Source organism: Solea senegalensis, linkage group LG2, assembly GCF_019176455.1.
Source record: "Solea senegalensis isolate Sse05_10M linkage group LG2, IFAPA_SoseM_1, whole genome shotgun sequence".
NCBI classification, from domain to species: domain Eukaryota; kingdom Metazoa; phylum Chordata; class Actinopteri; order Pleuronectiformes; family Soleidae; genus Solea; species Solea senegalensis.
This window is the reverse complement of record NC_058022.1, coordinates 11101719-11126975: the sequence shown is the minus strand read 5'-3', so window position 1 is coordinate 11126975 and position 25257 is coordinate 11101719. Positions and strand designations below refer to the sequence as shown.

Here is a 25257-nt window from a genome sequence, read left to right as displayed (position 1 = left end):
GTGTGTTGAACAGGGAAACATCTAAAAACACGACCAGGATTCAGAAACCCTGATCTGAAGCAACGACAAATCACATAACTCCAGGAAACATTTAACAGATTAAATTGATAACGAAGACTTTAGGTCATAAATGAACTGGAAACAACATATATATATATATATATTAAAAAAACACATCCAGTATATAGCAACACAAATTGAACATCTTCACCAAAACTTCTGACTGTATTTTTATTTCAAGCACGTAAGTAAGACATGCTCTTGCGGTCCATGAGCATGCAGTACACACAACAAAACCGTTTTTCTCTCATAAGTAAATTTGTCGAAGTAGGAAGTGTTAAAACTGAAACAGACTTCTCCCAAGCTCAAGTCCAACTAAAAGAACAGACTGTAAAATAACTAACAGAATGCATATTTGAACTTTTCCATCCAGTGCAGGACACTCAGTTAAGTACAAGTGGACATATGAATTAGAAACATTGGACTTTACCCAAAAGCTCTGTATTAAATGTCATTCATTTGGATCACACTTTGACTAAACTGAAAGTCCCACATGAATGTCACAAAAAACGTTTCACTGCTACAACTTTTAAAGCTACAGAAAAGTATCCAGTAAAACAAATTGAACATTAAAAACAGGAGTCACATTCTGTCATGTTGTCTGTACATGGTGCACTTGCTGGTTTGACTTCCAAGATCCAATATGTAACATTCAAGATTGCATTACATTAGACGTCAGGAAACAAATGTAACCTATGTAAATATATAGTACAATACTTTTGCCTTGAGCAGAGGGCGATGACACACTTGTGTGTTGACATCAAGCCTCTGTTGTGTTAGCCAGTCTGGCTGGTTTATTTAATTAGTGTTGGAAACACTGCACTCTTAATATGCTGCATTCAAATTGGGTTTTCCACTGCTTCATGAGACGAGCCCTTTTGAACAATCCGTGTCATATTCACAACATAACTCCTGGTTTTTCAAACGTCTCTTCCGAACATTTAGAAATTAAAACATACTTAAAAGCAAATCAGTCTTCAGTGAAACTATGCGACCATAAAAAGACGTTGTCTGTTGATGTAGTTGTATGTTTACAAGCAAAACAGCCAATACTGAAGGATCAGACAGTTGACAATGGTATCAGTAGGTCTAGCAGTCAATGAGTCTTATAGTCTGTGGAAACTTCACATTTATAACAGAGCAGCAGCCACAAGGAATCATGAGGAGCTCAAAGGAGGCTTGATAAAGACTCTGTCTCTGATGAAAATAAAGGTTCTCAGCAGGCTCGTTCATGTTCTCCACAGACAACATAATGAATATCAGGTACATGGAGGCTCACTAAATCCTAAAGAATGAACCAGATTTCAGGGTACTTCAATCCAAATTAATAACAAATAAAATATCTTTCACAAATGACAAAGAAATCCTATTAGTAAATGTGGTATTTTTAATTCAATTTAAAAGACAAAGAACTCTTGACTGACCACATTAAACTGTCTGTGGTTCTAATGCTGTCGCTGATCAATGTATTTACCGATTTAGTCAAATTTAGTCAAGTTTTAGAACAAAGTATCTACCTGAGCCTGACACACCATTGTTGTAACTCATCAGTGTGTACACAACTTTTCACTACAATGAAGCCTCATTGTACATGATATACATATATGTTGATAAATTGATTCTAAATTTGATGCATCAATCAATACACTGATGGACTGATGGGTTTAGCGTCGCCTGGAGTGACTCCTATCTCTGCTGTCGCTGTGTCTCCTGTAACTTCGATTGTAATTACTGTGACTCGTTCTTTCTCTACTCGTATTGCTGCCTCTGGAGCTCGCTCTGCTATGTCGTCGGTCACTACGTCTATGGCTCCTCCCTCTGCTATAACTCCTCCCACTGCTGCTCCTGCTTCTACTTGAGCTTGTGCTCCGGCTGCAATGATTGTGCCTCCTGCTGCCATGGTGACTGGAGCTCCTCCTGTGATGACTGGAATCCCTCCTATGACGGCTGGAGCTCCTTCTCCTTCTGCTGTAGCTGTGGGAGCGCCTCCTCCTCCCCCTGCTGTGGGAGCTCCGCTCTTTGTAGGAGCGCTCCTGTACCCTTGCTCGCTCTCGACTATACCTACTCCTTGCCGCCTCTTCCCTCCTTCCCTCCCGGCCTGTCTTCCTTTCCTCCACTCCTCTCCTCTCCTCCATTGCTCTGTTCTTCCCTGAAGCATGTGCCTGTGCACCAGATTTGGACACTCGTTTCTCTTTGCTCTCAGCTGCCTTCACTCCATTCAACCGCCCCAGAACCTCCAACATCTCATCAGTGCCACCAGGAATGGAGGCCTCCTTAGTTGGTACCTTTTCCTGTGTGCCTGGGGGTTTTGTGCTACCATCATTGCTCTTCTTCATCAAATTGCAAAGCAGTCGCTCCCTTAGCTCCTTCTCTCTGCGCTGGAGCTCCAGTGATCGGTCTTTCTCCACTTCCACCCTCCGTAGCTCCTCCTCTTGCTTGCGTCGGCAGGCTTCCAGCTGCTGAAGTCGGGCTAATTCCTCCTTCTGTCGTGCTTGCTCCTGTCTTTCCTGTTCCTTGCGTTCTGCCCTCTCTTTCTCCTGTTGTTGCTGCTTCAGGGCCTAGGGAGAAGATAACAATGTGGGTAAAAGTAAGAGAAACAATAACATTTAACAAGACTGATCACTGATCTCTGTCCTTGTCGGACTAGCTAACAGCTGTAATTGGAGAAATCCCACTGTGCTGTTGAGAAAAATCAATGAAGTTTTTAATTGCCCACAACAGATATGGGGAATGCTGCAGAACACCTCTGTTTACAACATCTTTCAGAGCCCATGTGACCAGGTGGAATTTGCAGATTGTCTTGTCAGTGTTATCAGTTCCCTTTTGGCATCATGTTAAATCTGAGATAATTTAATTAAGTAAGTTTCTACTTTTAACACTAAATGTTCCATCTTCAATTCTCCTCCTGTCTGCTGATTACACGCCACTGAAACATGACACAGCTCTGCTGCTGCTTAGAGGAGACACTTTCAATTTAAATGTAGAAGTTTTTTAAATTAATAAACATGGGCACCACCAGATACCTAGACGATACCTATGTAACCATGTGTTTCTGTATACTGTGTCACACAGGTCACACCAACTGTTAATTTTCTGTAATTTTTCTCTCTGTAGAGCAAAATTCAATTGTAACCCCACTGATACCAAACAAGCCCCTTTAAAGCTCCCTAATAACATGCTACATGTCTGAAAACTGAACTACAAGTACAAATAACATAATAAAATAACTACAAGAGGCATTGTATACACAACTACTGCTTAATTTAATACCAACATGTACAGTGTCTAACTATAAGCCAAATCTTTAAATGGGTATTGGGGATATATTCTTTATCTTTATGTTCGAGTCGTACCTTGGCCCTTGCCAGTAGCTCAGCAATAAGCCGTATAGACTCCAGGTTGCGCTGAGCCAGCAACAGTCTCCTCTCCTCCATTGCAATCTTCATCTGCAGCTTCTTCTGCTCCCACTCTTGCTGTCGCCTCACCTTCTTCAGGGTTTTCCTTTGCTCTTTCTCCCGCAGCTTCAGCTCTCGCCGCCGCAACCTCTCCTCCTTCTTCCTCTCTTTCTCCTCCTCTTCCTGCTCCTTCTGTTTCCTGAAAAATGTTAGAGTGTGTTATTTGAAAATATCTGTTGGTTGGTGGACATTTTTTGTTGTCTTAGATATTTCTTTTCTGGTCACTACACTACCCTTTATTGGAAGCTAAATTACAAAACTGAAAATTAAAAACTTTTATAATTTGTCTACTTTTATGACCGCTTGTGGCCCACCTGCAGTACCATCCGTGCTCACCAGGGGTACACAGGCCCCAAAAGTTACTTTCATCCAAATTCTTACAAACATGAGTGACATTTTAGTTCTTTTGACCTACTATTTTGAATGTCTCTATCCAATAAATATGACACATGCACTATAGTAGCGCCATGAGTTTGAATTTGCCACTGTTTTTCATTAGTTTATTTTTCATTATAACAAGCTTCATATTGATCAATCTTCCATTGTACCTTTCCATCTCCTTACGCCGCTCCTCTTCTTCCTTCGCCTGCCGTTTCTGCTCCTCCCTCTGCCGCTCCAGTTCCTGTAACTTCATCCTCTCCAGAGTCCTCCTCTTCAGAGCCAACTCACTCAAGTGCTTGCTGGTATCAAATGTCACCTGGAGAAGAGAAAAACATACATATCACTGTGGTGTCAATTTTGGTTTCAACAACACAATATAGGCCACAATATTATATTTGCAAATACAATAATAGTCTCCCTGTTGATTATCAGAGCTTCCTGGATCAAACTGACTCAGCATAACACTGATGAGACTGGGCTATGTCATATGCAAGAGCTTCACTTTCTGTAATTGTAATCAAATACCATCAGAAGGAGCTTTCAGTATCCTATCATACCGACTTGATTTGGATTTCACAGGGAGGCTTAATTCTGTGGATTAAGAGACCACACCATCCTCCTTGTCTTCAAAGTAATGACGATGCAGATTTAATTCTCATTCCACTAAAAGGTCTTAAAAGCTTCTACACGATGAGACAATGAAAAACGTAATCTCATTGCAAACTTTCAGCAAAGACCCACATGGGGGTCCAAAGGGGCCATACTAAGAAATACAGTGCATCAGTGTGTTTGTGGGCTGATCAGATGCAAACACTAGCACTAGCAGTTTCTGGGAATAATGAAAGATTATTTTGCAACTGTCCAAAGTCAGCAATAATTACTTTATCAATTCATACAAATGTATAATTACAAATTAATCACCAAAAAGGTGCTTTAGTTCAAAAGTGTGGACAACAACACACTGACAAACTGGATCGTGGCAGAATCTCAATGCTGCTTTTAATTTATTACGACCCCTTTCTTAATATGTTCTTAATTAATACCTCAAACCATGTCCTCATCCAGGTTCTAAAGCTCAGACATTGGACGCTCTCAGAGGATCGGGTATTGACTAACCCCAAACTGCCAAAGTTCAAAGAGGTCCAGTGAAAAAATGTTGGGAAAATGTCTCTTTCTCTGTGCTTTACATTGGCACTGTTGTGAAAAGTGCAGTACTACAAAACCACAAAAAGCCTACCTTGATATTGCAAGCTACTGCCTTTCCATCTTCTCCTTTGAGCATCAGCTTCATACCACGCATTGTGTCCATGGCCTTGGTGAAGCCACAGTATTCCTGGTATTGGACATAAGCCTCAAAGTTCAAATGACCCCCAAAGCTGAATGTATTGAAGTTCTTGTCCAACATTTCCTCTCTGTATGGGTCCAGCATAGGGATGTCAACATTTCGCACCTACAATTACAAAAGAGTGGGTTAAAAGCAATATCAAGCATAAAGTCAAAGTTGTGATAATCTTACAACTCACAATTTATGATGAATTTAGAGATTATGAGCTATATTGACCTAGGGTCTGTACATAAGTATCTTGAATCAAATGACTGAGGAATATGTCACATAGTGTATTGCATACATTCACCTCCATCTGCTTAAAAATTATTATTTGAGTGAAACAATCTCCTAATGAGAGTGATTGTACCTCTACACAGCAGTTTGTTTCCAAACCCTCCTCATTGTGTTACTTAGGAATAATCAAGACTGGTGTTATAAAAACAAAACAAAAACATATACAAAGCTATTGCACAAATGTACGCTAATTTACTGTAATGCTTGTCATGTATAGTATATGTTAAATTAACAGACCACAAAAATTAAAAATAGGTCTTCTTTTGTACACAATAAAAATCCTACTGCTGTGTGGCACAAATCCAGTGTTTTGAATTGTGAAAAACAAAATCTGAAACATGTCCAACCTTGCCAAACGTCTCAAAAACAGCAATGAGGACCTTCTCAGAGGGGCGGTCTGGGAATGGGCTGTTCTTCTGACTAAACCAGCGACAAGGAAGTCCCTCCAGGTGGATAGTGTCAGGTCTCTCTCCTGGCAGTGTCTCATTCATGTCCTTAGCATCACGGAAAAATGAGTCCCAGTCATGACGTGTAGGGAAGTCTACCTTATTTTCTACCGCGCGCACCTGCAAAAAGAAAGATGCATTATTATACATTCAATTTCCCATTTATAGAGAAACAACACTCAAGCTAGTGCAATCTAATACAACAGCGCTGTAAAAAATCATGGTCTAAATAAGTGTGGTCATTTTGGAGGCTGTAGTCTGTGGCACTGTTTGGTAGTATTGCATCACTCAGAGGCGTTTCTTACATTCAATCTTTTTTTATGTAGATTTGATCACCAACGTACATGAAATACAGAGTAACACCATCCAACTCAATGCACCAGAGCCAATAACCTTCAAAATACCAAACAATTACAGACCCTGCATAACCTGCGAACTTCTCCAAGCAATTTGCACTGCCAGCCTCACCTTCAGTACATCAGTGAACCCACTGAGTTTGATGCTCTTCCCATCCAGGCGGCCCAGCAGGCTCTTGACTACTGTCTTATTTTCCACCTCTCCCTCGAAGCGGATGAAATCCATGGTGCTCTTGGAAATTCGAAGGGCTGAAAACTGCTCTGGAGCCACCATTGCTTTTATCCTCTCCATTACCTCCCAGTTGGAGATGCTCTTTCCTGGGAGCTTAAGCTGAGGCAGGGCCACACTGACAGTAACTTTGGCAATGGGCTTGAGGTACAGGTTGAACTCAGCAGAGAGGCACACTGCCTCAGAAGTGTCATGGACAATGGTGGTCATTGTTGCAGACGGATGGGGACGCTGATGAAAGTTTGGAGAGACGGTTAAGACAATTAGCATGTGTCTGCCTTTCAGGCTTTTTTGAAAGCTTTTTTTTTAAAGCCAAAAGATCTTAAAAGTCTGTACAGTAACAACACAGGCATATACAGGATGCAAGTATCATGCATCATCTTATTTTTCAATCGTGCACCTAGTCAACTTGTGACTAGGCGTCATGAAAGAAAAACTCAGAGAAGGAGAATGCATTAAGAGTGACACAAAAGACTAGACATGCACGATATTGGACTTTTTGCCGAGTGCTTGAGTCAAAAACCAATATTGATGGATGTAATTTTTCCCTGCACCCAACTGCAGAGGTCATTTAGTATCCTGTAGTTAAATTAACATAGTAATTTTCATACTCATGTTTAGGGCTGAACGATTTTGAATAATTGCAGTATGTAGCGTTGCGATTTCGATAAACTTTCGATTCATTATTTTTTATTTTTAATAAACAAAGGTAAAAAAACACCTATCAAAGGCATAGAAGTCAAGGAGGTAGTATCCTATTTAGCCTATACATTTAAACATCAATATCTGCTGATAACAATTACACCGATTGTTGATATCACACTATAATTGGGGCTTATTATCTAGAATATGTACAAGCAACAGAGCCACATTAGCATTTACAACACATTGAAAAAGATAACAACCTCAACTGAAGTGCTACATATAAGCCAGATAGCTCGCATTAAACTTGTTAAGCGTGTTGACGATAGCCGGTGCTTTATTTAACCAAATTAGTTTTCCACAACTAAGTTATCCAGCTGTACGTCACCGACCTTAAAACACTACGACTACAACAGAAACATGGTTAGCAAGGTTTTGACTTGGTTTTGTCACGAGCGTAATATAATTGAAAACACCACGAACTAAATAGCTGTATCATGTTACGACGAAACAATAACATACGGTGAAAATTCATAAATAATATTGGACAAAGGGTTCACAAAACGTCCACCGTGTTTAGACTAATGTCCTCATCCAACGTCAGGGTTCTTTGCAGCTAGTTGCTGGCTAGTTAGCTTCACTGCTATGTAACTCTATCGGTACGGCTATTCTTAAACGTTTGGTTAATTTTACATGACGGAATATTAATGTCATCCACCACAACAAAATATAACAACACCCACCTAACAGAGCGTAGCCTCTTGATGAAAAAGAAGAAGACAAAATGACTGAATTGTTTTACAAAGAGCCTAACAGAGCCGGGGGAAAAAACACTACATGCTACTTCCGCATGCAGTGAACTTTGAACTTAAAAGCAGAAACACTGGGGCGGCGTTTTTCATAACAGCGCCACCATGTGGCACAATTGTTTAAAAACAAAATAATAAATTACACATAAAATAAAATATCATTATTATTATTGTTATTATTCTAATAACCATTATCATGTTCATCATGTGGTGACATACTTTTTTTATCTAATTAAAGAGAATTGAAATTGAAAAACCACATCATTTTCTAAGCATTTTTAGTATATTGTATATTGTTTATTTTAGAAGTAGCTTATGTTGCGGGTGTTTGAGTACTTACAGTATATGTGTATATGTATATATGTATATGTGTGTATTGTTATTATTTCTCTATTTTTTAATATTTGCTGATTACCTTGGTAGGGGTAGGGTGTGAATATTCATTTTTAATTGTTTTTGTTTTGTAATGTTCCTATATATAAAAACAAATAAATATAAAAAAATGTTTTGTATATTCATCCCTATATATATATATATATACATATATATATATATATATATATATATATATATATATATATATATATATATATATATATATATATATATCTGTTGAACAGAAGCAATAAACCTAATTGTATGCTAAAGGACAGATTTGTAACAAGCTGTCAGTTTAACAGAAGTAATGCTTTGTATGGATTGGATGCCAGGGTCACAAGATAGACTGGGCATACACAAGTCCAACATTGGCGGCTCCGGGCAAGTGAGTTGGCATAGTTTCCCTGAAAAGATGGCAGAGGAATTTACATAATAGGCATTACTCTCTTCACTGTGTATGTAGGTCAGTGGGTGCAGTCTCTGTAGCTACTGACCAATTACAGTAGGTTAGTCAATCCACTATTCCAGTAGCACTTTGAATAGCTTAGTGTCTAGGTGGATCAATATAAATAAACTTGTCATGCTGTTAAACTGCCTCTCTACTCCCTACAGACCAGCAGTCACTTAACAGATCAGCTGTGTCTATGGCAGGTGGAGGAAAAAAATAACGTTTTTTCAGTGACTTTGTTTTGGTCTAGGAGATGGGGCAAAATAAAAGAGATCAGAAACTGTCAAAAGAGCATTTTCTAAACCATATACATTTAAACAAGCAGCATACAGTATGCAGAATATGTAATACCTGTTCATATGTAATCTTACTTCTGTTTGGTTGATTTATTCTGGTAAACAGGAAGCTGAGAACAGCCCCAAGTCATGGAGCTGGAGGAAACACAGGCTGTCAGAGCTGTACTTATCTATCCAGTCACAGGAAATGTGTGCATTGACTGCAAATGTACCATATCTCCCTCACACATATGATGGTTCATGAATATGTATATTTCCTGCTTTTTGCTTCTTATCCTCTGTGGGATGACAAGGACAACAAACTCCACTACAAGGTTAATATAAAAATAAAATCTCCTGCACTCTGACACTATCATATCAAGCACATTATCCTGATAACTGTAATTTAAACTGTTGTTGAATTTGGGTGTAATATCTTCTCCTTACACCCTATTCTAGACCAGTGATGACTTAATCACAGTCACGAGAGGATATGTGAACCGTGTAACACACACAGACACACAACAGGTGCAGAATAAGGTCTGGCTGTGGATACATAATTGCAGTTAGTGTCACATGAGCAGCTTGGGAATGGGAAGCAGTGGATATGCTGTAAATGCTGGAATAAGCTGGCACTGTGGGTCACCACATCATCAATTATTCACCACCACACAAGGACAATCCCTTGACGTCGGTACGTGAAATAGCATGCTTCATTTGAGGCTTTTATGGCATTGTGCTGAGATGTCAGACCAGAGGTGATGATGTTTGCTTTGCCACTCTGACATTTAAATGATCACTTATCAATAGCATGACATGAACACATGCTGTACCAGCAGAGCATTTCTAATTTAAGAGAACACCGAGGCCAGTTTGATGCAAATTCTTATTGCTTTATCACATTTAAGGATGAGAAATATGACAGGGGCAACCGTGTTTTCACACCAGATAATCACGTCACAGTATTTCACAAATGAGACAGACTCTTATGTTCATGCGGTTGAAAAAGTGATGTCATAGCACATCTGTATCATATATGTCTACATCAAAAGTGTCAGTCTTACAATTACAGGAAACACGACGATTTCAGAATAAAGCTTACAAAAGGAACATTCGTGTAATCTAGGAAGTGTCGTCGAGTATGAAAGATTCACATATTTGGGAAAACTGTTAAAAAGTCAGTGTGCTTTTCAGCTTGGAGCACATTTAGATCTACTCATTTAATATTCACAGATGAAAAAGACATGACAAAAGAGGTCAATACACATGGCAACATTACACTAAATGTAAAATGATGCAGGTTTGCTGGCGTATTTATTCTTAATCTGATCAGTGCCATGCTGAGTATCTATGTTCTCAACTGTTCAGAGCTTAACCCTCAACTGATTCTCATTTAAATCATGCATGTATTCCATGGGAAATAGGTGACGTCAAACTATGAAATTCATAGAAACAAATACCCGAAACTACAGCTACGACGGAAGCCTGGAAACATTCCCCTGTCAGAGTAAATTACACTGTTGAGAGTGAAAGATATAGAAAAATAACAGTCTCCATTTGTACTTCAAGATACAGTTTGCAGTAGATTAGCTATATAACGGCAAAACAGTTTGGTTGCCCACTTCTGCTGTGCATACAATTTTAAACACACACTGTCGGTGTGACGTGGACCAAAAACAGCTGTGGTTTCAGCACAAGGGGTTTTCTCCCAGTGTCGCCTACTATCTTCAAAGTGACGAGTGCAAACATGACGTCTGTACAGAGATATTTGGACAGACCATATTTCTGCATTTACAAAGAGTTTGAAAATTAAAATGTGCTACTTCAATTTAAAATGAACTCCTATTACTGTTATTATACACTGGAAAAAAGTCAGCACCTTACAATCAGAGGAGGTTGGGATATAGAAAATGAGGTTTAGGAATATATTATTTTATTTAAAAAAGAAAAAAGAAACTGTGAAATCAAGCCAAGTGTTTTTGTGTTTCTCACCATTGTCACTCAAAACTACCATGAAAACTCAATACAATCCTACTTGGTGCTTTAGTGTTTGTGTCAATATTATTCTTGTGTTGAGTATTAAATAATAATAATAATAATAATAATAATAATAATAATAATAAAAAAAGCTGGTGTGGTATTTGCTACCTGCTCTAAAACGGAGCCTATGGATTCAATAAACCCACCATCCCATAAATTAAGAAAATGGGAAAAAAAAACATACAATCTACATGAACAGTGTCTCCCAGGTAGTGATCACCATGAGCCGAACACCTGCAACAGGAACAAAAATAAGTTATAATCTTTTTAGAAAAACAACAAATGTGGTTATTCCCTTAAAAATATATTATAATAAACCTTAGAAAACAGCTTGACTCCATATTTAAGATATGTATGATTAGTTGTGGTCATGGACCTGTCAGTTTATGAGTCAGTAAACTTTATCCTGTGAATCAAAACAATGTCAGACTGATTGAAAAATGATGCACTGCTGGTTCAGACCGGTGTTTCACCCAAACAGATTGGACAGGGGTCTGGTTCGAAGCGGACTGCTGGGAAGCTCCTCTCCTCTCCCAAATTCCCCCGTGTCCCGAAATGAGGCGCTGTGGATGATCTGAGCTCGGTGGCGCCCCCTGTGCAGCCTGGCGTTCAAGCGGCTCAGAGACGACTTCCTCTGCATGCCCTCTCCTTTCGTCTTCACAATCCCGGCTCCCTCCTCCGCCGCCTCAGCCGGTGGATTCAGCAGCCGCAGAGGGTTCAGATTGCCTGGCAGGACTCGAGGAAACCTCCACGCACGCCCTTTTCCACCACTGCTGCCACCGGTGTTTTCGCTGTCTGACTCAGTCCCCGGTGAGGTGACCAGTCCCTCGTCCTGCAGGTCCGCAGCCAGTGGCGGGGGAAGATACTGGATGGCTCGTCTGCCGCTGTAGTCTCGAGCCTCGGGGTCTGCCTCCCAGTCTGACAGCAATACCCGAACCACCTGTCAGTCACAGCACAACACAAACACAGACTTTTGGAATCAACAGCAGGCACAAAGAGAGGCACTTGTTTGACCTAATTTCCATCTAGTATTAATATAAGAGGGAAATTATGATAAGTTGACATAAACCTTTACATTTTTCAGAAAAGCATAACTAACTAGATTATATTCTGATTTATTTATTTTCTGGAGTTGATGTGTTTATGTTTCCACTAGTGGACACTGACATGATTCTCAGGGATCATTAAAGACCTTGTCCACAGTGTCACAGTATATTTTTTTTTACTCTCTTACAGTACCAGTCCATACTCAGCCACCACGATTTGTCTTTTTCTAGTGGTTAAAATCAATGTTACAACTGCAGAAATAAAGCTTTGACTGACTCAGTTCATACCAACTCTTGTTATTACCTCTCTCCACACACTGATTGTTTGTATTCAGCACAGGGAATTGAAATTCCATCACAAATGGTCACAGGAGACCACATGCAGGGTGGTATGAAAAGTCGTAGTTATCGCTGTCCGCCTGAGATCAAATCTAATATACTCTTTCAGTGGGCTGTGTTAAAGTGAACAAAAGGTCACATATTTCACTTACTACCTATATCGTACAAGCCTGTTGGTGCAGTGTTATGATCCGGTGCTGCTTCAGTTGGTTCGGTTTAGGTTCTGCAACGTTATTTGTTCACCCGACTATCATTAAATACTGAGTGATCAGGTTTTTCAGGCATATTCCAAGACAACAATGCCAGGACACATTGGAAAAGTGTGGTCCGTGGAGCATGAGACATAATTTCACACATGGACTGGCCACAGAGGTTTTTTTTTTAGTAGCACACAATGGACGGACTAAATATCTTTTTGAGTTTTGATGCGAACAGAAGTCTCTTTATTTGGGTGAGGCAGCATATAATAGTACATATACAAATTCAGTGTATTTCTTTTGCCATGTTGAGGTAAGACTTGGAGGTGACAGACGGTGTGTGATTATCTGCTGATTCACTGCTGCACATGTAACATAATGAAACTCCACCAGCGCCGTTGTCGCAGCAACCCACCTGTGTGTGTCCATGCATGGCTGCCAGGTGTAGCGGTGTGTATCCAGCACTTGATCTCACGTTTACATTCACCGGTATAGCATTCTCCTTGGCGAAGCCCAGCAGCTGGGAGAGCAGCTCGGCTTTGCCTTGCTTGGCCGCCCAGTGGAGGCAAGTGAAGCCGGTCACAAAGTCTCTCTTGGTCACCAGGCTGGGTTCGACAGCTAACAGGGAGTGCAGGCTTTCCCATAGGCCTTCTGAGGCACACAGCATCCACTCATGCTCCAGTGGGTCCAGAGTCACTGAGGCACAGTCTTCATCGGTGGCTGATGAGACGATTGATACAGAATCGCCGTCGCTCTTCAGTGAGTCTCGGAGGCGTGAGCCGCGGTCGATCAGAGACCTCCGAACCTGCGTGAGGAAGAAAGAAACACCATGCATGAAATTTTTAATTGAAAATAACATTTGCAGTTTCAAGATATTTCAAAAGTTTTAGATTTGAGATTTGAGTTGATCCAACCAACCCTGGTTAGATCATAGGATCCTATCTCAGAAGAATCAAAACTGTTTCTGTGATTATGCATCATGCATTTATAATCACATCATCATTTCACAATCATTATTATTATTATTATTGTTGTTAATAAACTTATTCATCAGCAGACTATCTCACATTCTTGGACCTGTTGCTGTGCATTAAAGGATGTCCAAATATTGCCATCAATTACAAATACTTAAAGGTTTTTCCAACCTAAGAAATCCAGAATCCTCCTACCTGAGGAGAACTACTCATCATCAGCTCTATGAAGTTCCTGCGACTTCCTTTAGGCGTGTTGATATCTCCAACTGGACCAAAACCTTCCAGGGCACTGTCTTCAGACAGGCAGCTGGTCAGCATGGCCCGCTGGGAGCCCTTGGAAACCCTTCGTGCTGCTCTCACTTGTTGACTGTGGAACCAACCAGGGTGAGCCTGGTCCAAATCTGGCATCCCAGATATAATTGGGGCCGACTCTCGCCTCCTCCTGTCCCTCAGCTTCACCTCTCCTCTGCCTCCCGAGGTTGGTGTTGCGGCATTCATCTTTATCTGGGAGGAGGTTGCAGGTTGCCCGTTGCCATTCGACTGTCTGTCATTATCCGGGTTTGCACCAGGTGGGCTGGATTCACCTGTGAACCCATTAAAGTAGACATGGAGAATGTATTGCGTCATCTAAACCTGAACTCCATTTCATCCTGCACAGGTGTGCGTCATTAGAGTAGAGTAGTTAGAAACCTTTAAATTTACCCATTTGTAGGTCCAGACCCACTCTCTAGGAATGACTGGACAACTAACTTTTGTATTCTTTTGTGTGAACATACTTTTGTACAAACTGTGTCTAAAGAAGTACAGGTTAAAGGTCAACGGAATTGGGTTTTATGTGTCCATATCGTTCTTTATAAATCTGGGCAGCCAATGGCTGTGATTCTTTCTTCCATCTTGTATTGAACAACAACTGTCTGCCTCACAAAGACCAAAAATGTGGAACACATAACTCATGAGGTCCTTCTGACTTGCTGGCTCACTGTGAACCAGGACAAAACATGTCTTTAAATTTAGCCTGAAAACCTACCTGTTTGCCACAGCATTTAAATAAAAAACTATCATCACTGCTACACCTCATCTGTAACTGCAATTTTTAATTTAGTTTACCTCTCAATGTAAACATTTTTACTGTGTTTTATGTTGCATTTTATATCGTTAATGATGCTGTATTTCTCTTTCTTTTATATTGTAAAGCACTTTGATAGGCCCAGTTGATTAAATGTGCTATATATACTTGTCTTGCCTCTCCAATCTACATTTTGTGACTACTATAATATTGCAAACTAAATATTTAATGCATAAAACAGGTAATAAGAAAAATAAACTGTCACATTAACCTAATAGCGTCCAGTTAATCGGTCTTTCTCTAACACAGACCCACACATGTGAATGCAACCTTTGCTACAGGCATGCTGTGACATATTAAGATGCATCATTTCAGAAAATAAACCGATATAATATTAAGAAATGGACACAAAGGGTAGATCTCGCTCACCTGTTTGCTCTCTGTTTTCGTGGTTGCCGTTGACACTGTTGTCCACTGGCTCGTGGATATTCCCGTTGCACTCAACGTCCACACGCATCATCGACTCTGGGTGACCGTCAGCGTTTAAACAAACAAATTTCACGCCGTCCTCCACCTTCACGAACCCCACGCTCTCCACAACACGTTTGAGGACCTCGCGATCCACCCCTTCCTTCGACGGGTCATTTCCCCCGAGATCTGATAGGAAATGATCGATCAGCTCCATCTGTCGGACCCTCCCTCCTCTCTCCATCAGGAACTCCTGCACGTCTTCCTCTGTGCAGACGGACGCCATCATCGTGCTACACCGACGCGAACACAGCGCGGAGATAGTCGAGTCTTACCGGCGCGTGTTTCAAAATGTCGTCATGTTCATGCTGCTGTCATTCACTAACGTCGGTGACAAACGGATGACAAGACAGCATCACCCTCTCTCCGGACTCCGGCCTCATCCTCTCATCCGTGGGGAAAACCAATAACGGGCTCCGGTCGCTAGGGGTCCCACTTGTTCACTGTGGCAACATGAACGTGATGCGTTTGCGTGCTCCTCGTAAATTCTGGCTCCGAACGTCTCCTAAAGTAGTTCATTGATGAAAAATGTGTTACTCTGATTGCTATTCTCGAAAATGTTAAGCCAATATTTGACTCGAGACTTTGCCACGGTGGCGTGAGAAGAAAATTGAAATAGACATTGCAATTAGTAACAATTTAAATCTTTAATATTTAAATACAATCCAGTAAAGGTTTGTTTTTACTTCATAATAAATGTGAAAAGACAGACACCATAGACCTCACACAGATCATCTTTGCTACAAAAGCACTGTATAATTGCAAATAATTTCCAATTTCTATACACAGGCTGTGTTGTGGTTGGTTTACTTTCGAGTTATTTGTTTTTGTCTGTGATATAAGTGGTTCACGTTCCAACTCCCGAGGTAAATGTGTGTGATTTAAACAAACAAAGCAGACCCAGCAAAATACTGTTTCAAACTTCATATAATTAAACTCATGTGGCAAAAAAAATTGTAATTTCCTCGCGTGACAACAAAAACTTTTTGAATAGTTGTAACGTTGATACGGATTCATATTTTTATGACAGTCTGCCACATACCACAATCGAACTGTACCATTATCCAGAGAAGGGGGTGTGTTGTGTTACCTGAGTAAATTAACGATGTTTGAATTAAATTCCCTACAATTGTAGTATACTGTGCTTCTCAAAATAAATAGATGTTTTCATCCCTCTTGTAGTTTCGTCTCATTTAATGAACAGAAGTTGCCAACGCAAAAGCTCAAAATAAACCTTTCACCTCATTCTTGCATTGTTTACGTTGGTGTAGTCTGTCCAGTTGTCGACTGTGGACGCTGTGACTGACTGAGGCGGGCGGTCCTGACCGGGGGAAAAAGAAAGACTGTTACACAGATTTGTAATAAATAAATCTCGGATATTAACTCCGTTCGCGAAAACCATGGCCTCTTCGGACGTTGCTCGGCAGCCGGTTAGTACTTTCCTTACCCTGTGGTTGACAAATGACATTGTTCCTGACAGTTGAGCAGGGAGTGTCCTGGGTTAGCATTATGCTATCTACAGCTAGCCTGAGAACTAGTTTCTTTCTGTCGCTGACGTTATTATCACGTTCAGTCCCCACTGAAGTTCGAACAGTAACGTAGGGTAGATTACAACTGGGCATACGTTTTTCGAGTTGACATTTATTCAGAATATCTAGTGGCTAGTGGAAACTTTAGTTTTCAACTTTTAAAATTGAATTCCGCATTACATCCTTCTCCAAAATACACCCATGGGGGCGGGACATGGGCAGTATGGAGCTAGCACTGTGGTAGCCATCCAAATATGAATAAAAACTCATGAAAACATAGTCGAGCAATCCTGTGCTGTGGTGTTACCAACACCGAAATTAACAAAAATATTACTAGGTATCAGGTAATAATCGTTAATTATGGAGATGACTCTAACTATGTAAGTAGGTCGATGAACGCCACTTAATTTGTACAATTTATTTAAATGAAATTGGGTGGATACGTATTTCAACCAATAAATCTGTTCAGAAGTAAATAACTTGTGCAGATGTTTTCAGTGTTGACCCTCTGCTTCATTGATAACCCTAGCTTTCTGTGTTGGAGGACACCAGGAACTCTGGATAGATTTTTATCTACTTGTGTGAGATACCTAGACCTTTTTATTAGTTTTCAAGAACCAGTTGTGAATGAAATCCTCCCAGTAGTAAAACTATTCAGTGAAAACAAAGGTTATATATGTATTGGGCAGTAGCTTTTTTATGATCTATTTTCCATCCATCCATCTATTCTACCACTTTATCCTCCTCCACATCAGGGTTACAGGGGGCACTGTTAAACTTTAATTAAGTTTATGGGAAAAAAAACCACTTAATACATAATTTAATATGGGTTAGTGTGTATCCCCTCTAAAACAGTTGGTATCAAACTGTGGTATGTGAATTTTGTTGTGAATGCCGGGTCAGCGATCCTGAACAATTGTTTCCTGTTTTTTTTTCTCTCTTCAAATACCCTTCAGGACAAAGGAGCCCGACCCCTGTCCCTGGCAGGCCATGTGGGCTTTGACAGCCTCCCAGATCAACTTGTCAACAAATCCATCTGCCAGGGTTTCTGCTTCAATATTCTGTGCATTGGTACATATCTCACACGCGCACACACACCTAAACATGTATTCATTTATGTTATGGGGGACTTGCTTTTTTTGCTTTTTGTCCCCATAAGCATAAGGAAGACCAGTCGCTATAGTGTGACTGTGTGAACAGATTTAGTTCCCCACAACATGATTAATACCTGGAACACACAGAAATAATGTTTCTTATAGGAATAGTGTTGTGATAATGAGGATGCTGGTTTAAATATGTTGATAAAATCAGTTGGTGTTCAGACATCCATCGTGAAGCAAAATTACTAGATCTTAAATAACAACATCTTTTTCTGGTTTTAGGTGAGACTGGCATCGGCAAATCCACTCTTATGGACACTCTCTTCAACACTAATTTTGAGAACTTTGAGTCCTCCCACTTTGAGCCTCAGGTGAAGCTACGGGCCCAGACGTACGACCTGCAGGAGAGCAATGTCAGACTACGCCTAACTGTGGTCAACACTGTGGGCTTTGGAGACCAAATGAACAAACAAGAAAGGTGGGAGGAGTGTGCAGCAGTAAAGATTAACCTTAAAATGTGTTAAAGAATGAATGTGTTTATAAAAGTATTTCATTAAACACCTACTTCTCTGTCTTTACCTGTCATGAAATTGTCTTTCCTGAAGCTATCAGCCAGTGGTGGACTACATCGACAGACAGTTTGAAAGTTATCTGCAGGAGGAGCTTAAGATTAAACGCTCTCTTCACAACTACCATGACTCGCGAGTCCATGCCTGCCTTTACTTCATCTCACCCTCAGGCCATTCACTGAAATCCCTGGACCTGGTCACTATGAAGAAACTAGACAGCAAGGTAGGCAAAGGATTGCTTTGTAGTGTGCTATAGAGTCACACTAATGTGTTGTGTTATACATAAAATGCATACATTCACTTGGAAAGTACTGTATGTCTTAGATAAATAGGAACATAAAGCAATTGGACAAAGTACTCCTTTGAGGTTCCACTGATTAATTATACCAGGTAATGACTATTTGTCATGGGCTGGCTCATAACTGTGTGAGAAGGAAATGATACCTCCACACATATATTATAAATAACTTTGTTATAAATTAAAGGAATACAAAGAAGGTAAGCCTGTGAGCAGGTAAGCTGGGTTAACAGGTTGTGAATGCGTGCATATTAAGCCCTTATTCATAGATTCCTGAGCCTTAATGACTCAGTTGTCCTACATGCCTGTAAAGAGCTCAGCTCCACCCTCTTTGATTTTGTGAATGAAAAGTGAACAGCACATCACCACAACAAAAATAAAAACCTACCCCATAGGCTGTGCCTCACTTCATTTTAAGTGAATACCTCACACATTTTATCAGAGTCCGAATTCCTGTGCAAACACAGAAAAACCCACAAGCACAGGACATATGATAAAACGTAGGGCAAATAATCAAAGCATAGTCTGTATTTGTGTACAGTAAATTGACAAAGTCTGTATTAAAGTGAAAGTGCATAGCAGAAATGGTTCCTCATACCGTATGATGAGTGACAATAGTAGTGTCACGTGATTGTCATTATTCATTGACCAAATATGGTACTGTGTAGAATCATCTGCTGAAGGTTGGCAGTTAGATCCCGAGCTTCTTAAGTCTGTGTGTCAAAGTGTTCTTGGGCAAAGCAGGGACTGAATCCCTGATGGTTGTGCTGACAGAGCCTGAATGATGTGTGAAAGTGCTGAAGGAATACGTGTGTGGTGAATGTGAGGTGTAGTGTAAGTGCTTTGAGGGATCTTAAATAAAAAGCACTGTATAATTGAAGTTGTTCACAATCCAGCTCCCTAAAACTCCTCCCATCGCTCAAAGTGTTCGAAAAACTTTCCCATGCTCCCTCTGTTTACTGACTTTGTGTTTCTTTGTGTGTTTGTGTGATTTCACTGCTCTGAAGTGCCAGTAGCCCCGGATTTGCGTGTGAATAGAGTAGGAAAGCAGTGGAATGCTGTCGTACACACACACTCGGGGTGTCCTTTTGTGTTTCTGTACAGATACACATAGTAAGAGCTATTTGTTGATTGTGCAGCACTGACAGAGAGAGACAGTCCGTTACTCAGGCAGTTGCTGGAATAGCTCTCCGAGCCGTGTTTTGTTTTCTCTGCTGGGATCAGTGTGTGTTCTGCTTGTGTGTGTATGGTTATGTGGTCTGGCCCTGAAGCCCGTCTGGTGACAGTAACTCATTCCAGGCCTCTGGCTCTGGTACGACATGATGACGGACAGGCAGGAATGTGGGATGACTTGGACAGCAGAGTGGGCAGCTGGGCCAGAAATAACAACGACTTGTTTTATTTCAAAAGGGGGTTTAAAAAAAGATTTTTACAAAAGGTTTTCAAAACAAACACTGATAAATGATGACCACATTTTGGTGAATTTTCTTGTTGTTTGCACTTTGAGTGAGGCGGATTGGGGATGCTTTTATTTTGTCTGCTCACTTTTTCATGGTACTGTTGATCAGGGAGATTAATTTGTCTTAGCCTAGTTTCAAAATCAGTTTCATAAAAAATAGTAAATAAAACACCCTGTGGTTACAGCCAAAGTGCATTAGAGCTTTTTTTTTGCAGTCCTCTGCAGTATATTTTCTGAAGCTTGTCTATGTTTGCAGTAAATATTAGCCATGGAGGTTTCTGATCATCTCACATCCTGTCGTAGGTGAACATCATCCCAGTGATTGCCAAAGCTGACACCATCAGTAAGAGTGAGCTGCATAAGTTCAAGATCAAAATCATGAGCGAGCTGGTCAGCAACGGCGTCCAGATCTACCAGTTCCCCCTGGATGACGAGACTGTGGCCAAAGTCAACACTACGATGAATGTAAGAGCACACTCGCACACATTTTGAACAACGGGGTTTGTAGTTTGATGTAAAAGTTTGATCAAACATCATATGCTTACTTATTTAATGCAATATTTTTAAAGATATCTCAGGTCACAAACTCAAATCTAGAGTAGTGTGTAAAGGACGGTTATGACCTACATTTACATGTCACACATAACATAATTGTGTTTTTTACAGGGTCACTTGCCATTTGCTGTCGTTGGCAGCACGGAGGAAGTCAGCGTTGGCAATAAGATGGTGAAGGCTCGTCAGTATCCCTGGGGTGTGGTACAAGGTGAGATCACAGTGTTGTGACTCTGTGTGTGTGAGTGTATTTTTCTGTCTTGACACATGGAGTCTAATGTCCTTATGATGTGTTTGTCAGTGGAGAACGAGAACCACTGTGACTTTGTGAAGCTGAGGGAGATGCTGATCTGTGTAAACATGGAGGACCTGAGAGAGCAGACACATACTCGCCACTATGAGCTGTACAGACGCTGCAAACTGGAGGAGATGGGTTTCAAAGACACGGACCCCGAGTGCAAACCTGTCAGGTAAGCAGTGAACTCGCACACCTCAGCATCTGCAGTACACACAAAGCAACTGGACATCGATAAGTTATGAAGTGTGTGTTTATGTAGTTTGCAGCAGACGTATGAGGCCAAGCGTCAAGAGTTCCTGTTGGAGCTGCAGAGGAGGGAGGACGAAATGAGGCAGATGTTTGTGCAGAGGGTGAAAGAGAAGGAGGGCGAGCTGAAGGAGGCTGAACGAGAGGTACGTAAAACATGGAGACCCGCACTTTTAAAATTATTTCTTTGTGTCCAAATTTGACTGGATGAGCGGTTGTCAAACATTAAAACAAAGACAACAAACAAAGAGATGTTACTTCCATTTATAACAAAGTAGCACGAAGGCAATTCAAAGTGCTTTACAGAGGCATAGCAACTCATTTTGATACTGCAGAAAATATTGATTTGTTCTGTTTGTGTGTGTGTGTTTTAGCTCCAGAGTCGCTTTGAGCAGCTGAAGCGCCTCCATGCAGATGAGAAAGCAACCTTGGAAGATAAGAAGAGACTCCTGGATGAGGACCAGAGCTCCTTCAGTAAGAGACGTGCTGCTGCTCAGCTCCTGCAGGCTCAGAGTCTCACTGCCAATGGCAAGAAGGACAAGGACCGCAAGAAGTAAGAGAATAGAGAGTGAGGTTGAATGTGCTGTGGACATGTAATGTTTCAAGTGACATCGATTTGTAGATGCTAAACTGAATTTAGATTGATTTGACTCCATCAAAATGTTTTCCACAGTAAAAAATACTATTTGTAATAATGAAAAGTGGAAAATGCCTCATAGGCTAAGGAGTCAAGACAAAGTCAAAGTTTGTTTGTGGCGCTGTATAAAATAGTAGTAATAAGTTGTAACTGATGTACATAAATGTTCTGTTTCTGTTGTTTTCAGTTCTGGCTTCATGTGAAGACTCTGAAGTACACTCCACTATGACCAGCATAACCAGCGGCATTCTGCCCACATCCCTTCCAGCCCCTTGAAGCCAGTCTCCAAACAGTAACCAGGAAAACCCCACACGAACCAGCTGTGTGTGAGTTTGATTATGTGCCAAAGTTTAATGACTGTACTCAAGAATCCTCTGTACACTAATTATTTTTAATCGTTTTATACCTCCTTTGTGGAATATTTTATATTTATCCTCTCCATTTTTATGTAAAACAATTTTTAGTTTACCTCTCTCCTTTTTGGTGCCCACCGACTGAGGGACACTTCAGTGGATTGAGCCTCATAAACCTTCTTAGTAGTAGTAGATGCTGAACACTTACAAATAATACACATACAAATAATACAGTCTGTGGGACATTTTACCTATTTGTATGTGTTATGTTTCCTAACATACCAAACTAGTCTTGTGACTTTCCTAATGCGACAGTCTGTAACACATGCTGTGCTGTGTTTGTAATTTATTAAAGGGCTCTTTTCAGCCATTAAGTTAACTTAACAGTTACTGCAAATACCAGAAGACTTGTTAAAATGATCAAAACATCTACATACTGTTCCCTTCCATCGGGGAGGAATACAGTACGAGCACTGCGACACGTTCAAACATTTTGTGTGTTTTAGTGACAAATGTGCCATTAATTCAAATGAATTCCAGCAATGTCACACAGTCCATGTCTGTAAGGGCGCTTACGTTGTTTTTGTGATAATTCCTGAAGTTGTATTTAATGCATTCATCTTTGTCAGCTGTCATACACATGGTCACAGGGCATTACAACTTCTTCTCTTGGTCTGTTTTGTATTACTTTTTTTTCTTCTTATCTCGCCTTGCTATTATCAGCCTTTAATATGAGCCCACCTGCATTTAAAAAAACAAAAAAGAGGAAAAACTCTGCAGGAGTCACTGACGCTTTTGTCACTACTCCAAGGAGAAATATTTACGTCTGTAAGTTGAACGTATTGTGTCCAATCACAGGTTTTTTATCACAAGGTGAGGCTGAGGCTTTGCTTTGGATTAGGTACATGTTACATCATATTTATAGATATATATGTGTGTGTATATATATATATATCTCAATCACTTTATTTGCTTCCTTATTTTTCCTGCTGACACAAACAGCTGAAGTCTGCAAACCGTGAAAAAGAGCTGACTTGTGTGTGGGGGGGGGGGAAGGAAATCATATCAAGTCAGTGTGTCCTTGAGGAGTAAAGGAAGAAGAGTAGGATTCATTTGACTACAATGAAAGTGTTTTTTAAAATTCACTCGTCCCTGAAGTCTTGATTAGACTTTGTTTTTACACCTCATAGTCTTTTACAGTACAGACTAGTAAAGTGGGACACCGGTGCTGCCTGATACTTTGGTCCAGGGCAAGAGTGACCTCTGAACCACCAACGTCTAATCACATATGCTGCCAACTTTATATTCACACTAGTGCATAACATATTTTTGGTGCCTTACTTTTAGGAATACACTATTCACCCTAGACATCCAGGGAGCACGCCAATGCCTAAAGGAGTAAAGCTCACCTGAGACACATATGTATTACACACATATTTAAGTAATAAACAGTGTTATTTGGGAGCGTGTTTTTTTTTCCTTCTTCCTAAATAAATCTTTGTATTTTTGTCATGATGCACTCTTCTCGTGTGTGTTTTTTTTATCTCAAGCTCTGCATGTTTCATTTGTTGTCACCAACAACAACTGTTGAACTAAAAATGGATGTTGCGCACCAGCCGAAATGTGAGACCATTCTTGTGATATGTGATGCAAACCTGAGGTCACATTTAATTTCCCCAAGTTGCGTAATCTAGAAGTCACTCTCTCACTCATCCTCTACCGCTTTATCCTCCACATGAGAGTTGCAAGAGCTGCCGGTGCCAATCCCAGCTGACGTAGGGCGAGTAACCTTGAAGTGCCATCTCTAATTAGCTTGAAACAAGAAACTTTGAAGGAAGATGTCGTGACAATCGATGCAATCAACAGGATCTTCACCTTTCCTTGCCCCCTGGTTTGCTCAGAGAGAAGTGAGTGCAGGGATTTCTCCCAAGTGAACGCTATCTCACCACTGCAGAAATCTGGGGAAAAAATCTAAAATTGCTGCCTGCCTCCTGCTAAGCCTAAATATACCAGTTAAATTCTGTGTATGAGTCAAGACTTGCATCCAAGGTAGCCGCCACACTGCTTTCACATACACCCCTGTCACCTTTTGCCACTCACTCTAAATGCAAATGGACCTGGATCATGGGAGGAGACAGGCTTGGCTACTGGAGATGAGGTCGTCATGTAAGGGGAGCGGTGGCTACGAGCTGAAGTTTCCAATTACACACCTCCACCATGTGCCTGACACTGGGGAGAATGAGGGGAGGAGCCAAAGATAGAGGTAATGATGAAGAACAGCCCTCTTTACCAATGTGATGAAGACCATGTTGTTAGTGAATGAGCATACTATAAGTAAGTGTGGATAAAGGTCCAGTACATAACACGAAGAAGGTCTCACTCTCACTCATTCATCTTCTACTGCTCCACATGAGGGTCACGGGGGACGCAGGTTCCAATCCCAATCAATAAGGCGAAAAGACAGGGTGCACCCTGGACAGGCTGCCAGTCACTCTGACACAGTTTGTGTCAATTTACAGTGTCCAATTTGCTTAATTCCCAAAGCTGCATGTTTTTGGACTGTGGGAGGATGAAGACAGGCTTATTTGCTGAAATCCAATTTACCATACTGTCCATACATTTTGTTTGTTTAAGTATATCACTTTTTGTCTCCGTGTTTTGAAGCAGCAGTTAACTAAGCAAATGGAAAAAAAAGTTAAGAGAGTGGAAACTGAAAGGCTGAAAATAATGACACAATTACTAATCAAATACTCAATTAATTGCCAACTATTTTATAGGAGTGTCTTTTAAAGAATTAAGACAAGTTTACTGATTTATCAGCTTCTTCAATGTGAATATTTTCTGGTTTCTTTGCTCCATATAACAAAGAAATCAGTAAAACTGAATCATTTTGGTTTGTGGACAAAACAAGACATATGAGAACATC

The 25257-nt window shown here is 40.6% G+C and overlaps 3 protein-coding genes across 4 annotated transcripts; 1 reads left to right on the top strand and 2 right to left on the bottom strand.

The window, feature by feature from the left end:
- Positions 1 to 217: 217 nt before the first annotated feature.
- On the bottom strand, positions 218 to 8040 carry akap17a (A kinase (PRKA) anchor protein 17A). Of its 2 annotated transcripts, none has more exons than XM_044019343.1 (7): positions 7934 to 8040; positions 6432 to 6779; positions 5865 to 6083; positions 5134 to 5346; positions 4064 to 4212; positions 3414 to 3654; positions 218 to 2618 (listed from the first exon to the last, which is right to left on the bottom strand). In XM_044019343.1, exons 2-7 carry the CDS (start codon positions 6756 to 6758, stop codon positions 1725 to 1727), a joined length of 2043 nt encoding a protein of 680 aa, XP_043875278.1. In that variant the 5' UTR covers positions 6759 to 6779; positions 7934 to 8040; the 3' UTR covers positions 218 to 1724. The 2 variants fall into 2 exon arrangements, with proteins under 2 accessions (XP_043875278.1, XP_043875279.1); XM_044019344.1 differs by having other exon boundaries at positions 3546 to 3654.
- Positions 8041 to 9972: 1932 nt separating this feature from the next.
- Positions 9973 to 15792, bottom strand: sowahca (sosondowah ankyrin repeat domain family Ca). The gene is made up of 4 exons (XM_044053122.1): positions 15192 to 15792; positions 13892 to 14280; positions 13138 to 13527; positions 9973 to 12080 (listed from the first exon to the last, which is right to left on the bottom strand). Exons 1-4 carry the CDS (start codon positions 15517 to 15519, stop codon positions 11610 to 11612), a joined length of 1578 nt encoding a protein of 525 aa, XP_043909057.1. The 5' UTR covers positions 15520 to 15792; the 3' UTR covers positions 9973 to 11609.
- Positions 15793 to 16590: 798 nt separating this feature from the next.
- Positions 16591 to 23846, top strand: sept10 (septin 10). Its single transcript, XM_044053129.1, has 10 exons — positions 16591 to 16720; positions 17776 to 17890; positions 18202 to 18397; positions 18525 to 18711; positions 20549 to 20710; positions 20912 to 21008; positions 21099 to 21267; positions 21355 to 21487; positions 21716 to 21894; positions 22166 to 23846. Exons 1-10 carry the CDS (start codon positions 16691 to 16693, stop codon positions 22179 to 22181), a joined length of 1284 nt encoding a protein of 427 aa, XP_043909064.1. The 5' UTR covers positions 16591 to 16690; the 3' UTR covers positions 22182 to 23846.
- The last annotated feature ends 1411 nt before the right edge of the window (positions 23847 to 25257 follow it).